This window comes from Canis lupus, chromosome 6 (genome assembly GCF_003254725.2).
Source record: "Canis lupus dingo isolate Sandy chromosome 6, ASM325472v2, whole genome shotgun sequence".
Taxonomy (NCBI): domain Eukaryota; kingdom Metazoa; phylum Chordata; class Mammalia; order Carnivora; family Canidae; genus Canis; species Canis lupus.
In genome coordinates this window covers 165,084-190,835 of record NC_064248.1, presented here as the reverse complement: position 1 = coordinate 190,835, position 25,752 = coordinate 165,084, and the positions used below count along the sequence as shown (strand labels likewise).

The 25,752-nt window shown below is 39.6% G+C and overlaps 1 protein-coding gene and 1 non-coding gene across 2 annotated transcripts in view; one reads left to right on the top strand and one right to left on the bottom strand.

The window, feature by feature from the left end:
- Positions 1-4,123: 4,123 nt before the first annotated feature.
- Positions 4,124-4,253, bottom strand: LOC112646406 (small nucleolar RNA SNORA51). The gene has a single exon (XR_003127635.1). It is a non-coding gene; the product is annotated as a small nucleolar RNA SNORA51 (small nucleolar RNA).
- A 13,420-nt stretch (positions 4,254-17,673) lies between these two features.
- ZNF713 (zinc finger protein 713) overlaps positions 17,674-25,752 on the top strand; it is a 54,715-nt gene continuing 46,636 nt past the window's right edge. The window contains exons 1-2 of the mRNA XM_025425689.3: positions 17,674-17,773; positions 22,832-23,305. Of these exons, the coding sequence (XP_025281474.3) occupies positions 17,674-17,773; positions 22,832-23,305 (574 nt within the window). The remainder of the gene's footprint in view (positions 17,774-22,831; positions 23,306-25,752) is intronic.

Here is a 25,752-nt window from a genome sequence, read left to right as displayed (position 1 = left end):
TATTGGCCTGTTCAGGTTTTCAATTTCTTCCTCTTCCAGTTTTGGTAGTTTGTGGTTTTCCAGAAATGCTTCAATTTCTTCTAGATTGACTAATTTATTGGCGTAAAGCTGCTCATAATAAGTTTTTAAGATCGTTTGTATTTCCTTGGTATTGGTGGTGATCTCTCCTTTCTCATTCATGATTTTATTAATTTGAGTCTTCTCTCTCTTTTTTTTTCTCTCTTCTTTTCAATAAGGCTGGCTAGTGGTTTATCTATCTTATTAATTCTTTCAAAGAATCAATTACTGGTTTTGTTAATCTGTTCCACAGTTCTTTTGGTCTCTATTTCATTGAGTTCTGTTCGAATCTTTATTAGTTCTTCTCTTCTGCTGGGTGTAGGATCTATTTGCTGTTTTTTCTCCAGCTCCTTTAGGTGCAAGGTTAGCTTTTGTATTTGAGTTCTTTCCAGTTTTTTGATAGATGCTTGTATTGCGATGTATTTCCCCCTCAGGACTCTTTTTGCTGTATCCCAAAGATTTTGAACGGTAGTATCTTCATTCTCATTAGTTTCCATGAATCTTTTTAATTCTTCCCTGATTTCCTGGTTGACCCTTTCATCTTTTAGCAGGTTGGTCCTTAACCTCCACGTTTTAGAAATCCTTCCAAACTTCTTGTTGTGATTTAGTTCTAATTTCAAGGCATTATGGTCTGAAAATATACAGGGGACGATCCCAATCCTTTGGTATCAGTTAAGACCTGATTTGTGACCCAGTATGTGGTCTATTCTGGAGAAAGTTCCATGTGCACTTGAGAAGAATGTGTATTCGGTTGCGTTTGGATGTAAAGTGCTGTAAATAACTGTGAATTCCATCTAGTCTAGTGTATCATTTAAAGCTCTTGTTTCTTTGGAGATTTTGTACTTAGAATATCTGTCGATTGTAGAAAGCACTACATTCAAGTCACCAAGTATAAGTGTATTATTATCTAAGTATGCCTTAACTTTGGTTATTAATTGATTGATATACTTGGCACCTCCCACATTCAGGGCATAAATATTCATGATTGTTAGGTCCACTTGTTGGATAGATCCTTTAAGTATGATATAGTGTCCCTCTTCATCTCTTACTACAGTCTTTGGGATAAACTTTATCTGATATAAGGATGGCTATCCCTGCTTTCTTTTTAGGACCATTTTAATGGTAAATAGTTCTCCAACCTTTTATTTTCAGGCTGTAGGTGTCCTTATGTCTAAAACGAGTCTCTTGTAGACAGCAAATAGATGGGTCTTGCTTTTTTTTATCCAGTCTGAAACCCTGCACCTTCTGATGGGGTCATTAAGCCCATTCACGTTCAGAGTTACTATTGAAAGATATGAATTTAGTGTCATCATGATACCTATTCAGTCCCTGTTTTTGTGGATTGTTTTCTTGGACTTCCTCTTTGTATTACAGAGTCCGTCTTAGTATTTCTTGCAGAGCTGGTTAAATGGTCACATATTCTTTCAATTTCTGCTTATCTTGGAAGCTCTTCATCTCTCCTTCTATTCTGAATGAGAGCCTTTCTGGATAAAGTATTCTTGGCTGCAGGTTCTTCTTATTTAGGACCCTGAATATATCCTGCCAGCCCTTTCTGGCCTGCTATGTCTCTGTGGAGAGGTTTGCTGTTATCCTAATGCTTCTCCCCATAAAAGTTAGGGATCTCTTGTCTCTTGCTGCTTTAAGGGTTTTCTCTTTATCTTTGGAATTTGCAAGTTTCACTATTAAATGTTGAGTGTTGAATGGTTTTTATTGATTTTTTTGGGGGGGAATCTATCTCCTGGATCTGAATGGCTGTTTCCTTCCCCAAATTAGGAACATTCTCAGCTATGATTTGTTCAAATATGCTTTCTGGTCCTCTGGCCCTCTTGGCGCTCTCTAGAACCACAATTAAATGTAGATTTTTCCTTCTGAGGCTGTCATTTATTTCCCTCAACCTTTCCTCATGGTCTTTTATTGTTTTTCTTTTTTTCACTCAGCTTCCTTCCTTGCCATCAACTTGTTTTCTATGTTGCTCACTCTTTCTTCTACCTCATTAACCCTCATCATTAGGACCTCCAGTTTGGATTGCATCTCATTTAATTTATTTTTAATTTTGGCCTGATTAGATCTATATTCTGCAGTCATGAAGTCTCTTGATTCTTTTATGTTTTTTTTTTTTTCAGAGCCACCAGTAGCTTTATAATTGTGCTTCTGAATTGGCTTTCTGATGTTGAATTGTAATCCAAGGTCTGTAACTCTGTGGCAGAGAGTACTGTTTCTGATTATTTCTTTTGTGGTGAGTTCTTTCTAGTCATTTTGCTCAGTGCAGCATGGCTGTATGAGTGGGCTGAGCAAGAATATCAACTACAACCTAAGTAAATTTCACCCTAGTTGCAACGAAGAGGAGAAAAAAAAAAGAAAAAGAAAAAAGAATAAAAAAGGGAGACGAAAAAAAGCAGGGGACTGGGAGATGTTGGTGGTGACGAAGTTGTAGTGGAGGGAGAATGTAGTCTACCTGAGGGGTTCTAGAGGGTGAACTTCTGAGTATATTAAGTTCTGTATGTTTGAAGATGCTCAGTCCCAAATTTATATAAACCAGAAATACTTGTAGAAGCCCCCAACACTGACCACCAAAACATAAATGAGATAAAAGAGGGGGGAAGAATATGAATGAGGAATCTCACAAAATAAACAGCACAGTATACCACTTTGTTCTGGGTGCATGCTGGTCATGACTTAGAAGGTATTAATTTAAGCCATTGTAGAACAAAATGAGGCAGAGAAAACAAAAAAAAAAATCTTGTATATCTCCCAAAATTAAGTTGAGTATGTTGAAAGGAATCTAAAAGTGGAAAATATATTTAGGACCTGTAATTGTAGAAATATGAACGTCAAAAAGGAAGAATGTTAAAAATGAAGAGATAGTAAAGTATTGTAGTTAAGGTGGGAAAAGAGAAAAATATTGGAATATTTTAGTCTGATATAAAAACAAATTGTACTGGAAAAAGGGACAAAAAGGGGAGGCCCTCTACTTCTATATACTATAAATCCATGGACTTCCCCTGGAGCTTACCAGCGCTGCTGGGTCAAGAACTTGCTCTTCCCCTGTCCTTCCCGCTGGTCTTCTGGGGGAGGGGCCTGCTGTGCTGACTCTCATGTGCGTGTACCTGGGGGTGCTGCCCCACCCCCCGCCAGATGCCGGGTTCAGTGGTAGCTGTTGGCCCCATGAGGCTTCTGTTTCTGGTGGCCCAGCTCTGTCCCAGGCACAGGGTGACATCAGGAGGAACAAGAACAATGGTGGCGGCCAGGTTTCCAGCCCTGGAGTCAGCTCGCCACAGTGACTACCGCAGCTTCTAGTCTGCACTGGCCTAGATGCTCCCAGGCTGGCGCGGGTGCACTGATCTGCACATCTTGGGGGAACCTAGCAGCAGGAGAGTCCTCACTGTTCTGTGCCCTCCCCGCCTCCACCACTCCAGGGTGGCGGGCGTGGAGCGCAGGATCGTGAGCTGTGTCCGCTCAGCGCCCTGGGATCCGGGCCCTGTGGTGCTGGAATCGCACTCCCGGAGCCGCAGCTCCCGAAAGCAGCAGGGTGCAGCCCCCTCCGCCTGGAGCCCCCGCCTGACCGACCCGCTTCCCCCCATGCCCCACTGGATCCGCACTCTAGCCCTTTACCGAAATGGGCCCACAGTTTGAAAGCCACTGTTTCCTTGTTGATGTTCTGCTTAGATTATCTGTCCATTGCTGTAAGTAGGGCATTAAAGTCCCCTCCTATTACTGTATTATTATTGATTAGTTCCACTATGTTTTTTATTAATATACTACTTAATATATTTTGGTGACCCTATGTTGGGTGCATAAATATTTACAATTGTTATATCTTCTTGTTGGATTACCCCTTTCTTATTACATAGTGTCTTTCTTTGTCTCTTGTTATGATATTTGGTTTAAGGTTTATTTTGTTTGGTATAAGCATCTCTACTCTGGATTTCTTTAGGTATCTTTTTGCATGATAGATATTTCTCCATCCTCTCACTTTCAATCTGCAGATTTCCTTAGATTGAAATGAGTCTCCTGTAGGTAGCATAGAGAGGGGTCTTGTTTCTTTATCCATCTGTCTTTTTTTCCTCCAGGTCACCGATTCATAACACAGACCAGGCAAAGGGCCTAGGTTGGGGTGAATAAGGGTCGGTTTAATTACTCTGCCTTCCCTTTCTGTACAGTGTAAGAACACAGCATATGGTAAGCACCAGGAGGCTTAAACTTAGATGTTTCTATTGGAGCATTTAAGTCCATTTACATTCAAAGTAATTATCGGTAGATACTTATTTATTGTGTTGTTTTGTTTAATATACTAAGTTTGGGGTGCCTGGCTAGTTTAGCATGTGACTCTTGATCTTGGGGTTGTAAATTCAAGCCCCATGTTGAGCATAGAAATTACTTAAAAATAAAATCTTAAGGGGCTCCTGAGTGGTTCTGTGGTTGAGCATCTGTCTTTGGCTCCAGGGAGGCTCCTTCTCCCTCTGCCCCTGTCTCTGTCTCTTTCTCTGTGTCTCTCATAAATAAATAAAATAAAATTTACAATAATCTTAAAAAAATAAATCCATAAATAAGATATGGTACAAACACACAGACACACACACACACACACACACACATGCACACTGGAATACTACTCAACAATCAAGAAAATGAAATCTTGCCATATGAAATGAATGACATGAATGGAACTAGAGGGTATTATGCTAAGGAAAATAAGTCAGTCAGAGAAAGACAAATACCATATGATTTCACTCATATGTGGAATTTAAGAAACAAAACAGATGAACATATAGGATTGGGGAAAAAAAAAAGGGAGAGAAATGAACCACAAGAGACTCTTAACAATAGAGAAGAAACTGAGGGTTGCTGGAGGGAGGTGGGTAGGGGATGGGCTAGATGGATGATGGATATGAAGGAGGACATGTATTATGATGAGCATTGGGTGTTGTACGTAAGTGATGAATCACTGAATTCTACTCCTGAAGCCACTATTGCACTGTATGTTAACTAACTAGAATTTAAACAAAAAACTGAAAATAAATAAATAAATTCACTAAGTTTGTGGCAATTTGTTATAGCAGCAATAGAAAACTAATGAACTCTATCTTTGCTCAGTGTTCTTTGAACTGCCTTTTATGTATTCCATGCCAAAAGACTACCTATTCATCCTTAAGATCCTGATTCAATCAACACTTCTTTTCAAAAACCATTTCCAAAGCTTCTAGTTAAATAACAGTTCCTTTATGCTCCAACAATACTTGCAGTTGTTATGGCTTATTCCCATTTTGGTTGTCTTATTCTGTAATCATTTATGTCCTGTGCTGTTTTGTCCTGAGTTTATGGTCTTTGGAGAGAGAAGGCCCAAGACTCCTTTTTTAATTTCCACATAGCATCTATTCAAATGCTTTGCACAGAATGGGCTACATACCATAAGGTTTTCTATAAACAGTGCGTTCTCTTCATGGCATGTATATTTTTGAACTACGGTGTTGGATAGAGTTGAGGAAGTGTGAAATAGTGCAAGTTACTAAAATCTGACTGAGTTCATATTAACAATGCTCTGAACCTAAGCAGTGAACTTCTTCCAATGTCTGTAAGCAAACCCAAAAAGTGACCTTAAGAAAAAACAGAAGAAAGAAATCAAATTGAAAGCAGAAATTAATAACTTAGAAAATAAGAGGATAGCGGAATAAACTAGTCAATTAAACCCAAATCATTACGGCCATTTTTTTTTTATAAAATGACTATTGGATAGATATAATCTATTGTGAGGTAAAAAAACAATATCTGTAGGCCAATCAACTGAATTAGCAAATACACACTAGAGAATGGGATGGATGGTTTATAAACTAACAGGAATTTTGAGATGTGGAGTGTTATGTTGATATTGACATTTTGGCTTAAGAAGGAAGTGTGAATTATATCTACACCTATACCTAGTTGAGAAGAGATAAATAGGTAGGAGTAAGGAACACACAGCACAGGCTTTTGCAATGGGAAGGCCACAACAAGATAAAGAACAACCGGCTGTACTAATAAGTTCAGACATAAAAATGTGGCATGGATGACTGTATTTTTCATATCTCCTATCCCACATGTTATTCATACAATATGATCTTGGCACTCCTCCCATCAAGTGGAGACTCACTTCCTCATTTCTCCTTAACTGGGACTGGCCTAGTGACTGCCTGGACTAATAAAATATGATGGAACCAATGATTTGTGACTTTTGAGGCAATGTCATAAAGGGTCATGCAGTTTCACCTTGTTCTTTTGGGGTGCTTCCTCTGAGGAAGCTTAAGCAGCCTGTGGAGAAGCCTACTTAGAAAGGAAAGAAAAGGACGCTTCTGGTACATCATCCAGGTGGAGCTCACGGCCAATGATTGGCACCAATTTGCCAGCTATGAAAGTTAGGGCTCTAGCTCCTAGTCAAGTTCCTCCTGGTGATGCTGTGAGCATAGGTGACTTGTTCCCATTAAGTCATGACCAATCTGCAGATTGATGAGAGAAATAAATGGTTTTTATGGTTTTAATCCAATGAGTCTGGGGGTAGTTTTTTTTTAATGAAGTACTAATTCCCCAGAAGAGGTAAGAACACCAAAGTCCCTCAGAGGTAGATTGTCCTAGGACATTCTAAGAGGGAGCACAGATGCTGATGCTCAGATCCAGTGTTAAGAAGGCTAATGTGTGCTGTATGACTGTGTTATCTGGCTGGAAGACTCTCCTGGGGGTCAGCACATCACAAGCTAAAAGTTACCTGATCCCACAAACAAAACCTCTTACTGTGGAAGTGGGAAGAAGAGTTGGAAACCACATGCCCTCTCCCCAGAAGCATTTCCAAAGTCCAATGTATGATGCAGATAATAATCTAATTGTTATATAAAGTTAGAGAGGGGGTGATGCCCATGGGCTGGTGTGGGTTAATGCTAGGTACATGTCCAGCAGTATGAAAGCATAAAACATAGTCAAGGAGAGCAACAGTTTGGCTCCTCCTCACACCCCCAACACACACACACACACACACACACACACACACACACAGACACACAGAGTAAAAATTAATAAAAGGAAACCTTGTTTAGGATGGTATTAAAAGGTCCGCAGGGGGAGCTTTCCCAACCTACTACCCAGCATCAATTACAGACCCAACAGAAAGTCTGTTCTACTTTAGGTACTATATTAGGTACTACATTACTATCCCAGCAAAAGGAAGAAAGATGTCCTCCTTCCCCAGCAATAGCCTAGCTAATAAAGGACTGTCATAATTCAGCCAGTGCGAAGCCACTATACTTCAAACTCCCAGTTTATGCCAAAGGACTTTTGGTTTCTAACAGCCTTCCTATCTTTCCCCTTTCCTTGATAAAAGAGCATTCCTCTCCTTTGTGCTGCAGACTTGCCTATGATTTTGCCATCACTTGCTTATTCTGAATTGCAATTTTCTGCTATTTCTGGATATTTAATTCTTGCTGGTAAAATAACTGGGAGTTTTATTTTTAAGGTTAACATTACTTAAGTGATCAGAAGTGGGATCCAGGGATGTCTGCGTGGCTCAGTCCATTAAGCATCTGACTCTTGATTTTGGCTCAGGTCATGATCTCAAGGTTATGAGATCAAGTCCCATGTCAGGCTCTGCACTCGGTGGGGGGGGTCCACTTGAGAATCTCTCCTTCCCTCTCCCTTTGCCCCTTACCCTACTTGTGACCACTCTCTCTCTGAAATAAATAAGTAAAACAAATAATGAAAAAAAGAAAAGAAATGGGATCCACAGAAGATCTGAGGCTGGAGAGCAAACAGGTGCAAGTACCCATAGAGCCAACTGGGCTCACTGCTTTCTCTCTAACCCTGGAGTGTAAGGATAATTTTCTCCTAGATTTTGAGCTCTGCTCTTTGTATTCAAGCTCTCCAAGCTTTATTCAGGATTTGTTTTAAGACCTTCACACTCCCCCCCTCCCCGAATACTCATTTGGCCTTCAGTCTGATTTTTTTTTGGTTCCTGTTGAAATTGTACTGGCCTTTGGTCTGTTTCCTTCTGGGATCAGTCTATTCCATTTCCAGCCTGTGCTGTTTAAGAACTCTCTTTTTGTTCTAGAGAAAAACCTCAAGGAGTGGTATCCTGGTCACCAAAATGCTTTGGGGGCAACCCACCTTCCCCCAGGGACTTTTATGTTTAAATATGGTCCCATCCACATGTGCATTTATAACTCAATGGAATGACTTAACCAAAAGTAATTAGAACCTTAATTACTATTATGGGAAACTTTCAGTCTTTTCAAACTTATTTACTAAAAATTAAATGAGAAATCTGGGGGGAATGGAGGGTTAGAAGTACGGTAGGGTTATGTCAATGGGATGAGTAGGTGTGGGGTTAGGGATAGGGCTAGGATTAGAAGTGTATGTTTAGGGGTAGGGCTAGGGCTATGGGCAGGTGCAGTGGTAGGTGTAGGGATAGAAGTAGAGGTGGGGTGGGTTGAATTGTATCAGGACATTTGGGGTTAGTGTTATGATTACACTAGAGTTAGGCAGGATTTGGGTTATGGGTATGGGTAGGTTTAGGTGTGGAATAGAGTTAAGGGTAGGAGTAGGTTTAGTTGTAGGTGATGGATAGGTATAGGTCTGGGGTAGTTGTAGCTGTAGTGGTAGTGTTAGGTGTAGGAGTAGGTGTACAAGTAGGGGTAGGGTTAGTTAGTTATAGTGGTTGGGGTAGGATTAGGGTTCATTGTGGGAGTAGCAGTTAGGGGAAGATTAGGGTAAGCGGAGGGTGAAGGGGTATGTGTATGGATATGCATAGGAGTAGGTATAGGTATATGGTTAGGGGTTGGAGTAGGTTTAGGGGTAGGTATATGGTTAGGGGCAGGGTAAATGGTAGGGCTAGGTTTAGGTTTAGTTGTAGGATAGGGGAAGGGTTAATTTTAGGGGTAGTGTTAGCATAGAGGGTATATTTAGGTGTAGGGGTAGGAGTAGGGAGGGATAGGGTTAGGGATACTTGTAGGAGTAGGGGTAATGTTAAAAAAATGAGAAATCTGTGGCTCCTAGAAGAAAAAAACTTAATGGGATGTCCATTGTAAGTGGTGCCTTGAGGCTTCCAAATGCTTTCAGGATTCTAAGTTTGCCTCTTTGCAAAATGATATTTCTAAATTAACTGAGGCAAACAAATAATTGAAAGAAGTCAACATGGCTTCTCATGCCTCTTTTCCCCCCCTCCCCTTGTCCTCTTTGTCTGCAGACACCTGGTAGCCACTTTGTGCTCAGGTTCATTTAACCCTCAGTTCCATTTAACTCTATTCTCTCCACTGAACTTCCTTTTTCCTTTAAATCTTTCCCTACTTGCTCCTCTCTTGAACCTACTAAAACCTGCCTCTATTTATTTTTTAAAAGAGTTTGTTTGACAGAAAGAGCACAAGTAGGCAGAGTGGCAGGCAGATGGAGAGGGAAAAGCAGGCTCTGAGCAGGGAGCCTGATGTGGGGCCAATCCTAGCACCCTGAGATCATGACCTGAGCCAAAGGCATATGCTCAACCACTGAGCCACCCAGCCCCCATAAAACCTGCCTCTTTAAAGTTAAGTCTTCTGAGGCTCTAAATAAACTACATATTTCTTATGTTCCTTGGACTAAGGCTATAGTTAGAAAGTTTCCTAAAGTGACTGAGGACCCCTTTAAGTTTGCCAAAGAATTTTAAATAGTTATTGAAACTCACAAACCTGTTTCTTTTTAAGATTGATTCCAATTAGTTCACATGCTTGTTGATGAGGATCAGGCCAAACATTGAATGAAACAAGCTTGAAAGGAATATCCTGAATGAGATTTAGAGAAACAAACCTCTAATTTTTGGCAAGATGCTAGAATACTTACCAGAAATCTCCATTGAGCATTTACAGTAGCTTTCCTAAGCCTGCTGATTGGAACAAAATTCAGGCATGGACATGAAGCCTGATAAACATGTTCATGACTATTTAAATCAACTCCAAATTATCTTTTAAGACAGGTCTGGTTTTCCTTTAGATGTGGAATCCTCTCTGGGCAGCACTTAACACTGTGCTAATTAACAAAATGAACTGGAATCTTTCTTTAGTTAAAAGGACCAGGATGGAATGGAAAACTATGTTCACTCCAGATTATTATAGACTGCAAGGTTCAGGGCCTCATTATCCCCAGAACAAGTCCCTGTAACACCCCAATTTTACCTGTAGGGATAGATCTGGATAATTACAAGGTTATTTAAAAAACCAATGGTATATAGTGTAATGAGCACTGGATGTTCTATAAGACTGTTGAATCACTGAACTCTATCCCTGAAACCAGTAATATATGTTAATTAATAAAATTTAAATAAAATGTAAAAAAACCAATGGCTGAGGATGAAGCCTTGTCCAGGACCTGTGAGCAATAAATAACATTGCTATCCCTTGGCAGCCTGTTGTTCCAAACTCCCAAGTGCAACTGACATTCATTCCCACTGAGAGCAAATTTTTTTTACTATAATTGATCTATGTAGTGCATTTTTAGTATTCTAGTTGAAAAGAACAGCCAATATCTTTTTTTAATTTAAATTCAATTTAGTTAAATATACTGTATTATTAGTTTCAGGGATAGAATTTAGTAATTCATTAGTTGCATATAACACCCAGTGCTCATTACCTCAAGTGCCCTCCTTAATGCCCATCACCTAGTTACCCCATCTATCCACCCACCTCCCCTCCAACAACTCTGTTTCCTATAGTTAAGAGTCTCTTATGGTTTGCCTCCCTCTGTGTTTTCATTTTATTTTATTTTTCCTTCCCTTCCCCTTATGTTCATCTGTTTTGTTTCTTAAATTCCACATGAGTGAAATCATAGGGTATTTGTCTATCTCTTTTCTTTTTCTTTTTTCTTGTTTCTGGTTTTTGGCTTTTTATTTTTAATACTTTGTTTTAAAATTGGTTTTCATTTTAGTGGTCCTTTTGTTTTATTTTGTTCTGTTCTTTTTATTTTCTGGTCTCTGACCTGTTCAGAATCATCTAGGGTGTATTTTATTAGGTAGTTGTTGATATTTTTGACTGAGTCTGCTCATACAGCTACTCTGCACTGGACAAAATGACTAGAAGGAAGAATTCACCACAAAAAAAAGAACCAGAAACACTACTCTCTGCCACAGTGTTACAGGATTTGGATTTTAATATAATGTCAGAAATTCAATTCAGAAGTATAATTATAAAGCTACTGGTGGCTCTGGAAAAAGGCATAAAGGACTCTAGAGACTTTGTTACTGCAGAATTGAGATCTAATCAGGCCAAAATTAAATAGATTAAATGAGATGCAATCCAAACTGAATGTTCTAACTGCTAGGGTTAATGAGGTGGAAGAGAGAGTGGGTGACATAGGAGACAAGTTGATGGTAAGGAAGGAAGCTGAGGAAAAAGAGAAAAACAATTAAGAGCCCATAAGGAAAGGCTTAGGGAAATAAATGATAGCTGGAGAAGCAAGAATATACGTCTAATTGGGGTCCCAGAAGAGAGAGAGAGAGAGAGAGAACCACAAAGTATGTTTGAACACATGATAGCTGAGAGTTTCCCTAATCTGGGGAAAGAAACAGGCATTCAGATCCAAGAGATAGAGATGACCCCCCCCCCAATCTATAAAAACTGTTCAACACCTGAATATTTAATAGGGAAACTTGCAAATTTCAAAGATAAAGAGAAAATTCTAAAAGCAGCTCAACACAAGAGATTATTAACTTATATGGGGATAGGGGATGCCTGGGTGACTCAGTGGTTGATGGTCTGCCTTTGGCCCAGGGTGTGATCCTGGAGTACCAGGATCAAGTCCCATCAGGCTTAATGCATGGAACCTGCCTCTCTGTCTGCCTATGTCTCTGGCTCTCTCTCTCTCTTTCAGTGTGTGTATCTTTCGTGAACAAATAAAACTTTAAAAAGCAAAACTTAAATGGGGAGAAATACCAGATTAACATCAGACCTCTCCATAGAGAACTGTCAGGCCAGAAAGGGCTGGCATGATATATACAGGGTACTAAAGAAAAACATGCAGCCAAGAATACTTTATCCAGTACAACTGTCATTCAGAATAGAAGGAGAGATAAAGGATAGGCAGAAACTGAAAGCATATGTGATCACCAAACTGGCTTTGCAAGAAATATTAAGGGAGACCCTGTAAAAGAAAGAGAGAGGGATCCCTGGGTGGCGCAGCGGTTTGGCGCCTGCCTTTGGCCCAGGGCGCGATCCTGGAGATCCGGGATGGAATCCCACGTCGGGCTCCCGGTGCGTGAAGCCTGCTTCTCCCTCTGCCTGTGTCTCTGCCTCTCTCTCTCTCACTGTGTGCCTATCATGAATAAATAAAAATAAAAAAATAAAAAAAAAAGAAAGAGAGAGCCCGGAGAAACAATCCACAGAAACAGGGACTGAATAGGTAATACGATGACACTAAATTCCTATCTTTCATTAGTTACTCTGAATGTGAATTGGCTAAATGACCCCATCAAATGATGCAGGGGTTCAGAATGGATAAAAACACCAGACCCACCTATATGCTGTCTACAAGAGACTCATTTTAGACCTAAGGACACCACCAGCCTGAAAATGAAGGGGTGGAGAACCATTTACCATTCAAATGGTCCTCAAAAGAAAGCTGGGGTAGCAATCCTCATGTCAGATAAATTAAAGTTTATCCCAAAGACTAGCAAGAGATGAAGAGGGACACTATATCAACCTTAAAGGGTCTAGCAAACAAGAAGACCTACAGTCCTGAATAGTTACGGCCGTAATGTGGGAGCTGCCAAATATATCAATCAATTAATAACCAAAGTAAATATACACTTAGATAATAACACACTAGTAATAGGAGACTTCAACATAGTGCTCTCATTAAGACACAGATCTTCTTTTTTTAAATTTTTATTTATTTATGATAGTCACCCAGAGAGAGAGAGGCAGAGACATAGGCAGAGGGAGAAGCAGGCTCCATGCACCGGGTGCCCGACGTGGGATTCGATCCCGGGTCTCCAGGATCGCGCCCTGGGCCAAAGGCAGGCGCCAAACCGCTGCGCCACCCAGGGATCCCAAAACACAGATCTTCTAAACAGAACATCACCAAAGAAACAGGGGCCTTGAATGATACACTGGACCAGATAGATTTCACAGATTATTAAAGAACTTTGAATCCAAACACAACTGAATACACATTCTTCTCAAGTGCGCATGGAACTTTCTCCAGAATAGACCACATAATGGGTCCTGAATCAGGTCTCAACTGATACCAAAAGATTGGGATTGTCCCCTGCACATTTTCAGACCATGATGCTTTGCAACTAGAACTCAATCACAAGAAGAAATTTGGAAGAAACTCAAACACGTGGAGGTTAAGGACCATCCTGCTAAAAGATGAAAGGGTCAACCAGGAAATTAGAGAAGAATTAAAAATATTAATGGAAATTAATGAAAATGAAGATGCAATCATTCAAAATCGTTGGAATAAGGCAAAAGCAGTCCTAAGAGGGAAATACATTGCAATACAAGCCTCCCTCAAAAAACTGGAAAAAACTCAAATACACAAGCTAACCTCACACCTAAAGTAATTGGAGAAAGAACAGTAAGTAAAACCTACACCAAGCAGAAGAGAGATAATAACGATTTGAGCAGAACTCAATGAAACAGAGACCAGAAGAACTGTAGAACAGATCAACAAAACCAGGAATTGGTTCTTTGAAAGAATTAATAAGATATATAAACTCCTAGATGGCCATATTAAAAACAAAAGAGAGAAGACTTAAATTAATAAAATCATGAATGAAAGAGGAGAGATCACAACCAATACCAAGGAAATATAAATGATTTTTAAAGACGTATTACAAGTGCCTGTATGCCAACAAATTAGGCAGTATGGAAGAGATGGATGTATTTCTGGAAAACCACAAATTACCAAAACTGGATCAGGAAGAAATAGAAAAGCTGAACAGGCCAATAACCAGGGAGGAAATTGAAGCAGTCATCAAAAACCTCCCAAGACACAAAAGTCTAGGGCTAGATGGCTTCCCAGGGGAATTTTATCAAACATTTAAAAAAGAAATAATACTTATTCTACTAAAGCTGTTCCAAAGGATAGAAAGGGATGGAATACTACCAAACATGTTTTATGAGGCCAGCATTACTTTGATTCCAAAACCAGACAAAGACCCCACCAAAAAGGGAAATTATAGACCAATATCCCTGATGAACACAGATGCAAAAATTCTCACCAACATACAAGCCAATAGGATCCAGTAGTACATTAAGAAGATGATTCACCATGACCAAGTGGGATGTATCCCTGGGATGCAAGTTGGTTTAACACTCATAAAGCAATCAACGTGATAGATCACATCAACAAGAGAAAAAACAAGAACCACATGATCCTCTTAATAGATGCTGAGAAAGAGAGAAAGCATTTGACAAAATACAGCATCCATTCCTGATCAAAACTCTTGTGTATAGGGGTAGAGGGAACATTACTCAATATCTTAAAAGCCAACTATGAAAATCCCACAGCAAATATCATTCTCAATGGGGAAGCAGTGAGAGCCTTTCCCCTAAGAACAGGAATATGACAGGGATGTCCACTCTCACCACTGTTATTCATAGTACTATGAAGTACTAGACATAGTACTAGAAGTCTTAGCCTCAGCAATCAGATAACAACAAAAAAATAAAAGGCATTCAAATTGGCAAAGAAGAAGTCAAACTCTCCCTCTTCACAGATGACATGATACTGTATATAGAAAACCCAAAAGTCTCCACCCCAAGATTGCTACAACTGGTACAGCAATTCAGCAATGAGGCAGGATACAAAATAAATGCACAGAAATGAGTAGCATTTCTATACACTAACTATGAGACTAAAGAAAGAGAAATTAAGGAGTCAGTCCCATTTACAATTGTGCTGAAAACCATAAAATAGCTAGGAATAAACCTAACCAAAGAGGTAAAGGATCTATACTCTAAAAACTACAGAACTCTTATGAAATAAACTGAAGAACTTGTAAAGAGATGGAAAAACATTCCATGCTCATGGAATAGAAGAATAAATATTGTGATAATGTCTATGCTATCCAGGGCAATTTACATGTTCAATGGAATCCCTATCAAAATACCATGGACTTTCTTCAGAGAGTTGGAACAAATCATCTTAAGATTTGTATGGAATCAGAAAAGACCCCGAAAGGCCAGAGGAATATTAAAAAGGAAACCAAATCCGGGGGCATCACAATGCTGGATTTCAAGTTGTACTACAAAGCTGTGATCGTCAAGACCATTATGGTACTGACCCAAAAACAGACACATAGATCAATGGAACAGAATAGAGAACCCAGGAATAGGCCAACTCTATAGTCAACTAATCTTTGACAAAGCAGGAAAGAATATCCACTGGAAAAAGGACAGTCTCTCCAATAAATAGTGCTGGGAAAATTGGGCAGCCATGTGCAGAATAATGAAACTGGATCATTCTCTTACACCAGACACAAAGATACACTCAAAATGGATGAAAGATCTAAGTGTGAGACAAGATTCCATCAAAATCCTAGAGGAGAACACAGGCAACACCCTTTTTGAGGTTGGCCACGGCAACTTCTTGTAAGATATATCTATGAAGGCAAGGGAAATAAAAGTAAAAATGAACTATTGGGACATAATCAAGATAAAAAGCTGCTGCACAGCAAAAAAGACAGTCAACAAAACTAAAAGACAACCTACAGAATGGGAGGAGATATTTGCAAATGACATATTAGAGAAAGGGATAGTATCCAAGATCTATAAAGAACTTATTAAACTCAACAGCAAAGAAACAAAGAATCCAGTCATGAAATGGGCAGAAGACATGAACAGTAATTTCACCAAAGAAGACATACACATGGCCAACAAGCACATGAGAAAATGCTCCACATCACTTGTCATCTGGAAAATACAAATCAAAACCACAATGAGATACCACCTCACACCAGTGAGAATGGCAAAAATTAACAAGACAGGAAAACAACAAATTTGGAGAGGATATGGAGAAAGGGGAATCCTTTTGCACTGTGGTGAGATTGCAAACTGGTACAGCCACTCTGGAAAACAGTGTGGAGGGTTCTAAAAGAGTTAAAAATAGAGCTACCCTACGACCCAGCAATTGCCCTACAGGGTATTTACCCCAAAGATACAGATGCAATGAGACGCTGAGACTCCTGCACCCCAATGTTTACAGCAGCAATGTACACAATAGCCAAACTGTGGAAGGAGCCACAATGTACTTCGACAGATGAATGGATACAGAAGATGTTGTAAATACATACAGTAGATATTACTCAGCCATCAGAAAGGACGAATAGCCAGCATTTGCTTTGACATGGATGGAACTGGAGGGGTTATGCTGAGTGAAATAAGTCATTTGGAGGAAGACAATCATCATATGTTTCCACTCACATGTGGAATATAAGAAATAATGAAAGGGATTATATGGGAAAGGAGGGAAACTAAGTGGGAAAATTTAGAAAGGGACATAAAGAATGAGTGACTCCTAACTCTGGGAAACACAATGAGTTGCAGAAGAAAATTGGTACAGCCACTCTGGAAAAGAGTGACATGAAATTTGTCTTGTGGTTGTGTTCTGGTTTCATATCATCGTGGTCAGAGAGGACACCTGATGACCTAGAACAGTTTGAATGTGTTGAGACTTCGCTTATGGCCCATGGTGTGAGTTCTGCTGGAGAATGCTCCATGTGAACTTCAAAAGAATGTGTGTTTTGCTGTTTTAGAATGGAATTTTAAGAAATAAGAAATAATAAGGGATAACAAGAAATATTAGGGGATGAGGGGATGGGCTAATTGGGTGACGGGCACTAAGGTGGCATGCGATGTGATGACCACTGGGTGTTGTAGTATATGTTGGAAAATTGAATTTAAATAAAACATATTTTTTTTCAAGACACATCTATATGCTGTCTACAAGAAACTCATTTCAGACCTAAAGGCACATGCAGATGAAAGTGAGGAGATGGGGAATCATTTATCACATAAATTGATATAAAAAGAAAGTTGGAATAGCAATAGTTATATTAGACAAGGTAGACTTTATTTTTTATTTTTAAAATATATTTTTTTTGTTTATTCATGAGATTCAGGGAGGGAGAGAGAGAGAGAGAGAGAGAGAGGCAGAGACATACGCAGAGGGATAAGCAGGCTCCATGCAGGGAGCCTGATGTGGGACTTGATCCCTGGACTCCAGGGTCATGCCCTGAGCCGAAGGCAGGTGCTAAACTGCTGAGCCACCCAGGCATCCCCAAAGTAGACTTTAAAATGAAGTCTGCATGAGACAAAAAAAAGTACACTATATAATCATAAAGTAGAAAATCCAACAAGAAGACATCACAATTGTAAATTTTTATATACATAAACATGGGAGCAGCCAAATACATAAAATAGTAATAATAGACATAAAGGAACTAATCTATAGTAAGACAATGATAGTAGGGAATTGTAATACTCCACTTATATTAATAGACAGGTGATCCAAACAGAAAATCAAGGAGACAATATCTTTGAATGAATGACACACTGGAACATATAGATTTAACAGATATATTCAGAACATTCCATTCTAAAACAGCAAAATACACATTCTTTTGAAGTTCACATGGAGCATTCTCCAGCAGAGCTCACATCATGGGCCATAAGCGAAGTCTCAACACATTCAAACAATTCTAGGTCACCAGGTGTCCTGTCTGACCACGATGGTATGAAACCAGAACGCAACCACAAGACAAATCTGGGAAGACCATAGATGCATCTAGGTTAAGGAATATGCTACTAAACAATGAATGGGTCATCTAAGAAATCAAAAGGAAATAAAAAAAGAGACAAAAAAATGAAAATATAATGGTCCAAAATCTTCGGGTGGCATCAAATGTGGTTCTAGGAGGAAAATTTATAGCAACAGGCCTACCTCAAGAAGCGTGAGAAATCTCAGATGAGCAACTTTTTTTACACCTAAGGGAGCTAGGAAAAGAACAAACAAAATCCCCACCAGTAGAAGGAAGGAAACAATAAAGATTACTGTGGAAATAAACAATATAGAAATTTTTTTAAAAAGAACTGATTAGGGCAGCCCCGGTGGCTTAGTGGTTTGGAGCTGCCTTCGGCCCAGGGCTTGATCCTGGAGACCATGGATTGACTCCCACGTCAGGCTCCCTGCATGGAGCCTGCTTCTCCCTCTGCCTGTGTCTCTGCATCTCTCTCTCTCTCTCTCTCTCTCTCTGTCTCTAATAAATAAATAAATCTTAAAAAAAGAACTGATTAGGGCAGCCCTGGAGGCTCAGTGGTTTAGCACTGCCTTTGACCCAGGGCCTGTTCCTGAAGACCCAGGATTGAGTCTTGCATTGGGCTCCCGATGAGAGCCTGCTTGGAGCCTGCTTCTCCTTCTGCCTGTGTCTCTGCCTCTCTCTCTCTCTCTCTCTGTGTGTGTGTCTCTCATGAATGAATAAATAAAAAATCTTAAAAATAAAGAACTGATTAGGGGTGACTGGGTGGCTCAGTCAGTTAAGCAGCCTCAGGCTCAAGTCAGGATCCTGAAGTCCTGGAATCAAGTTCTGCATTGGGCTCCTGCTCAGTGGGGAGCTTGCTTCTCCCTCTCCCTCTGCTGCTTCCTCTGCTTATGCTCGTTCTTCTTTTCTTTTCTTTTCTTTTCTTTTCTTTTCTTTTCTTTTCTTTTCTTTCTTTCTTTTCTTTTCTTTTCTTTTCTTCTTTTTAAAGATTTATTTATTTATTCATGAGACACAGGTAGAGGGAGAAGCAGGCTCACCACAGGGAGCCCAATGTGGGACCCTGATTCTGGATCCCGGGATCACGACCTGAGCTGAAGGCAGGCGCCCAACCGCTGAGGTACCCAGGCGTCCCTGCTTATTGCTTATGCTCTTTCTTTCTTTTTTTTTTTTTCTCTCTCTCTCAAAATCAAAAAACAAAAACCAAAAAACAAAACAGATTAATGTAACCAGAAATTGATTCTTTGAAAAAAGAATTAACATTGATGATCTTTAGCCATACCCATCAAACAGAGTGAGAAAGAGGACTCAAACAAAAATTATTTTTATTGAATAAATATATAGTTATGAATTGTAAAAACTACAAGGAAATTAAAGAAGAGAATAACCAATCCCACAGAAATACAAAGGATTTTAAGAGATTATGAAAAATTATATGTCAACAAATTGGACAATCTAGAAGAAATGGATAAATTCCTAGAAACATATAACCTACCAAAACTAATGAAGGAACACAAAATTTGGGCAGATCAATTACTAGCAATGAAATTAAATCAGTAATCAAAAAACTCTCAACAAACAAAAGTCCAGGACCAGACAGTGACACAGGTGAATTCTGTCAAAGATTTAAAGATGACTTAATACCTTTTCTTCTCAAACTATTCTAAAAAATAAAGAGGACGGAAAACTTCCAAATTCATTCTATGAGACCAGCATTAGCCTGACACCAAAACAGAAAAGAACACTACATCTCTGATAAAAATAGATAAAAAATCCTTCACAAAATACTTGCAAATAAAACCCAATGATACATTAAAAAAATCACTAGCCACAATTAAGTGGGATTTACTCCCAGTGGGGGGGAAAAAAAAAGAGTGGTTTATTTATTTTTTATTTTTTTTATTTTTTTAAAAGAGTGGTTTAATGTTTGCAAATCAGTCAACATGCTACATCACATCAAGAGAAAGGATAGGGCAGCCTGGGTGGCTCAGTGATTTATTGCCGCCTTCAGCCCAGTGTGTGATCTGGAGACCCAGGATCGAGTCCCACGTCGGGCTCCTGCATGGAGCCTGCTTTTCCCTCTGCCTGTGTTTCTGCGCCTCTCTCTCTCTCTGTCTCTCATGAATAAATAAATAAAATCTTAAAAAAAAGGAGAAAGGATAAAAACCATTAGATCATTTTAATAGACACAGAAAAAGTATTTGACAAATTACAACACCCATTGATGATAAAAGCCCTCAACAAAGTAGGTTTAGAAGGAACATACCTCAATATAATAAAGGTCAAATGTGACAAACCTACAGTGAATATCATACTCAATGGTAAAAAACTGAGAGTTTTTCCCCTAAGGTCAGGAAGAAGACAAGGATATCCACTCTCACCAGTTTTATTCAACACAGTACGTAATGTCCTCACCACAGCAACTAGACAACAAAAAGAAATATAAGGCACCCAAACTGGTAAGGAAGAAGTAAAACTTTCCCTGTTTGCAGAAAGCCTGAAAGACTCCACCAAAAAACTACTAGAACTGACAAATGAATTCAGCAATGTCCCAGGATACAAAGCCAATATAAAGCATTCTATATGCTAACAATAAAGCAGCAGAAAGAGGAATTAAGAAAACTATCCCATTCACAATTGCACCGAAAATAATAAAATATCTAGGAATAGACTTAACCAAAGAAGTAAAAGATCTGTTCTCTGAAAACTATAAAACACTGATGAAAGAAACTGAAGACATTCCATCCTTATGAATTGGAAGAACAAATATTTTTAAAAAATATTTTGTTTATTTATTCATGAGAGACACAGACAGAGGCAGAGACATAGGCAGAGGGAGAAGCAGGCCCCCTGCAGGGAGTCTGATGCAGGACTCAATCCCAGGATCCTTGGATCACCACCTGAGCGTAAGGCAGACGTTCAACCTTTGAGCCAAACCACATGTCCTGGAAGAACAAATGTTGTTAAAATGTCTATAAAACCTAAAGCAATCTACACATTTAATGCAATACCTATCAAAATACCAACAGCATTTTTCACAGAGCTAGAACAAACAATCCGACAATTTTAATGGAACCACAAAAGCCCCTGAATAGCCAAAGCAATTTTGAGAAAGAAAACCAAAGTTGGAGGTATCACAATTCCACATTTCAAGTTATATTACAAAGCTATCATAATCAAAACAGTATAATACTGGCATAAACATAGATAAGTCCATGGAACAGATTAGAAAACCTAGGAATAAACCTACAATTGTATGGTCAACTTATTTATGAGAAAGCAGGAAAGAATATCCAATAGGAAAAAGACAGTATCTTCAACAAATGGTGTTGGGAAAACTGGAGAACATGCAAAAAAATAAAACTGGACATCTTTCTTACATCAATGACAAAAATAAGTTCAACATTGATGAAAGACCTAAAACATAAAATACCTAGAAGAGAGCACAGGCAGTAGTTTCTCTGACATTGGCTATAGCAACATTTTTCTAGGTATGTCTCTTGAGGTAAGGGAAACAAAACCAAAAATAAGCTATTGGGACTACCTCAAAATAAAAAGCTTCTGCACAGTGAAAGTAACAATCAACAAAAACTAGAAAGTAACCTACTGAATAGAAGAAAATATTTGCAATAACATATCTGATTAAAGGTTGGCATCAAAAATATACAAAGAATTTATAAAACTCAAAACCCAAAAAACAAATAATCCAATTTCAAAATGGGCAAAAGACATGAATAGACATTTTTCCAAACAAGACATCCAGATAGCCAAGAGACACATGAAAAGTTGCTCAACATCACTCATCATCAGGGAAATGCAAATCAAAATTACAATAAGCTATCACCTTACACCTGGCAGAATGGCTAAAATAAAAAACACAATAAACAAGTGTTGGTGAAGATGAGGAGAAAAAGGAACCCTCATACACTATTGGTGGGGATGCAAACTGGTGCAGCCACTCTGGTAAGTGTGGAGGTTCCTCAAATAGTTAAAAATAGAACTGCCCTACAATTCAGCAATGGCACCATCTGGTATTTACACAAATAATGAAAAACAAACACTAATTCAAATTGAGATATGCACCCCCATGTTTATAGCAGCTTTATCTATAATAGGCAAATCTGGAAACGGCCCACACGGCCATTAACTGATGAATCTACAAAGAAGTAGTATATATACACAACATATTACTCAGCCATCCAAAAGAATGAAGTCTTGCCATTTGCAACAACATGGAAAGACCTAGAGTGTATCATGCTAAGTGAAATAAGTCAGTCAGAGAAAGACAAATACCATGTGATTTCACTCATATGTGGAATTTAAGAAACAAAACAAGCAAAGGGGAGAAAAAAGAGAGAAGCCAAGAAACTGACTCTTAAGTGTAGATAACAAACGTGATTACCAGAGGGGAGATGAAAAGAGATGAAGAGGATAAGAATTCACTTATCATGATAGGCGCCGAGTAATATATTGTACACCCGAATTACTATATTGCACACCTGAAACTAATATAACGCTATTAACTACACTGGATTAAGCTAATTTAATTTTAAAAATCTCAATGTAAATACAAATATCGCTTCTGTATTCCCCAATCCTTTAACTATGCAGTTGAAGAGCTGGCATCTAACCTTCATCTAGAAGTGATTTATCTTCCATTTGACATGATCAAAAACAAATAGAAGAAATTAGGGGATTGTATAAATGCCTTCCCAGCAATGAATGTGCTCCATTTAAATGATAGGCTTGTGGATGTCAGTATGTGACAGTTTCTATTTGAAAAGTTTCCGAAGATGAAATAAGATATTTTAGAGTAAACTTAACGGATCAACCATTGTGATGGAATTTGGTGATGGAGAACATTTTGAATTCCAGCTCAACAAAATATTCCCCTACTTAAAGAATTTTATAAAAAAAAATAAAAAAATAAAAGAATTTTATTCCCCTCAGTAGACCTGCAGCACAACAAAGCAAGCTATTCATTCATCACAGTTTGAGCATCTAACTACAAATGGGGCGGGGACTGGTACTCAGGGCCGCGGGGGCGCCTCGGCCAGCAGCTCCTCTGCCGGGAACCGGCCACGGGAGGGTCCTGGGCCGCGTCGCCGCCCCGAGCCCCCAAGCCTCCTCTACGTGCCACCGCCTCCCATCAGGGGCGCTCCGCGAGGCCCGGGCAGGGGGCCACGCCGCGCCCCCGCCGCGCCTCCCCCGGGCCTCCCCCGCCGCTGCGCTCTGCTCCCACCGCGCACGCTGGAGGCCGGCCGCCGGAGCGCCCCAGCGCATGCGCACCGGAGCCCCAGCCGGCACGGCGCGGGCGCGGGCGCGGCCGCCGCCGCGGGGAAGCGCGTCGGAGCCCGCCGGCGTCGGGGGGGACGGTCCGGCAGCGGGGGCCTCGCTTGGGCGGCTCTGGCCGGGGCGGGAGGGTCCTCGTCACCCTGTCCCCCGGAGTTAGGACGGCGGCGGCGGCAGGGGGCGGAGTCGCCCCGCGCCCTTTGTCGGTGGAGGCCGGTGAGTGAGGCGCGGGCCCAGGGGGTGGGGGTGGGGAGTGGGGACGGCGGAGGTGCGGGTGGCCCCCTGCGCTCCGCCCCGGCAGCGCCCCCTCTGCGCCCGGAGGGCCTCCCCATCCAGAGACTCTGCCCCGAGTTGCCTCTGGGCTCTCCGCAGTGGGGGTTTCTGTAGGTGAAGGTGGGACCATTTGTTGGAAAGTTTATCGCCATCTCAACATTATTAAAACATTCACCTTTACTTTTTCTCTAATGGTTTTAAAGGATTTTTAAAGTATCTTTGTTTACATTTCTACCTATATGTTGTTAGGTGTTCATTTTGTGTTAGGAATCTACCTTTTCCCCACTTGTCCTGCCGTTAGATATTGAATCATTTTCCCACCGAATTGAAGTGACACTTTTATTATATTCTGCAGGCGTGTCTACTTTGTGACCTTGAGTCTGTTTCCAGACGATTTCTCACAGCTCTGACAGTTTATGCACTCATACCGTTTTTAGTGTAAAATATATTTTAATATGTGGCAGAGCAAATCCTCCTTAAATATGTTCTTGGATATAATGGTCAGTTTCTTTTGATGCATACGAAATAGTGGAAAATGTAAAGATACAAAAATGATAATTCTCTAAGAGACAGATTTGATGTGGTAGCAGATAGTTATTAAATGAGGGAATGTTTGTTGAAAGTCAGCATGTTGAAATCTTTTACATGTTTCCCTATTGCCATCAGGATAATGTCTGCTTTCTTAGAAGTGCCCTCAAAGCCCTTTATGATTTTACTATTGCAGACTGTTTTGTCTTCCTCCCTTGTACATCATGCTGTAGCCATACCAAACTACTTAAACATGATACACAACCGTCTGGGAAAAATTCATTAATTTGATTATGTCAAAATTTTATTTTTTTATTTATTTTATTTTTTTATTTTTTTATGCCAAAATTTTAAATTTCTGTATTCAGAGAGAGCAAAGACCTAAAAGTCAACACATGAAAATATTTGCAGCATGTGTAAGAGACAGAGGGTTAATGTCCATTATATGTAAAGAGCCTCTGATAATAGCAAAAAAAAAAAAAAAAAAAAAAGGGGGAAGGGAAATGGGCAAAGGATATGCATAGGCAATTTATAGTAGAAATATAAGTAAACAAAAAATTTTAATGCTTAACCTCATAAATAACCATTCGATGCAAATGAAGACAAAGATATTTTCACTCAGTACACTGGAAATATATAAAAATACTGATGATAAAAGGTGTTGAGGAAAGTGCTGCAGAAAAAAAAAAGTGCTGGGGAAAAGGTTACCAGTTGTAAAATAGAGTAAGGTAGTTTATTTTGAAGTTAACAAACAAAGATTTCTAATACTGAGTAAAGGATGCCATAGAACCATGGCACATAGTATGGTGTGCGTTAAGTAGGGATGTGGTAATATTATATATGTTCATAAATGCCCAAAAAAGGATGTACACCGAATGACAGTGAAGTACTTCCAGGGAGGGAAGTAGAAGAGTGATTGAACATCACTCAGTGTTACTCATAGACTCCCATGTTTTGTGTACTTATGTTTTCATGTAAAATGTATAAAAAAAACTTGTGTATATCTATAACTTGTGTAAGGAAAAAAAGATGCAGAAAAATTTAAAATTAAGGAAAGCAGTAAAGAATAAAAGACAAATGATAACATGGAGACTACATTTGTTTATGTTATCACAAGAGAGTTGCTGTTTACTGTGTTTGTGTTTGGGGACCCCAAAACCATCTTGTAGGTTCAGTGATTTGCTAAACGGACTCCTAGAACTCAGTGAAATTGTTATACTTACAGTAGCATGAGTAGTACAGTGAAAAGATACAGATTAAAACCAGCAACAAAAAAAGCAAGAGACCAGGTACAAGCTTCCAGTTGTCTTCTCTCAATGAGAGTAATGCAGATACTGTTTAATTCTCCCAGAAGTGATATGTAATAACACATATGCAGCGTTACCAATCAGGATTCTCATCCAAACTTTGGCATCCAGAGTGTTGATTAGAAGTAGGTCATGTAGGCATAGCTGACCACCTTTGTTACTGACCTTCAGTCTCCAGTCCCTCCAGAAGTCAAGCTGATACCACATGGCCCAGGAATCCTACCATAAATCCTATTTTAGCATAGCATATTTGACCTCCGGAAGCCTGAGGTAAACAGACACTCATAACAGGCAGGATATTGCAAGGTATTATAGGTTCTCTCTCAGGAACTAGGCCAGGGCCGAGCTTTTTCTTAAAATGTGCAGAGTTTGGACCACCCAGACCCACTCAGTTAATCCCTTCCTGCACACTATTTACTCTGTAATAAAGATTTCTTACAAATCAATAAGTAAAAGGCAAAGTGATAGAAAGGTGGACAAATGACACAAGGGTAAGAGTTCAAAACATGAAATAGGAAAGCTAAAAATAGAGAAGTTCTGCTTCCCATGTTATCT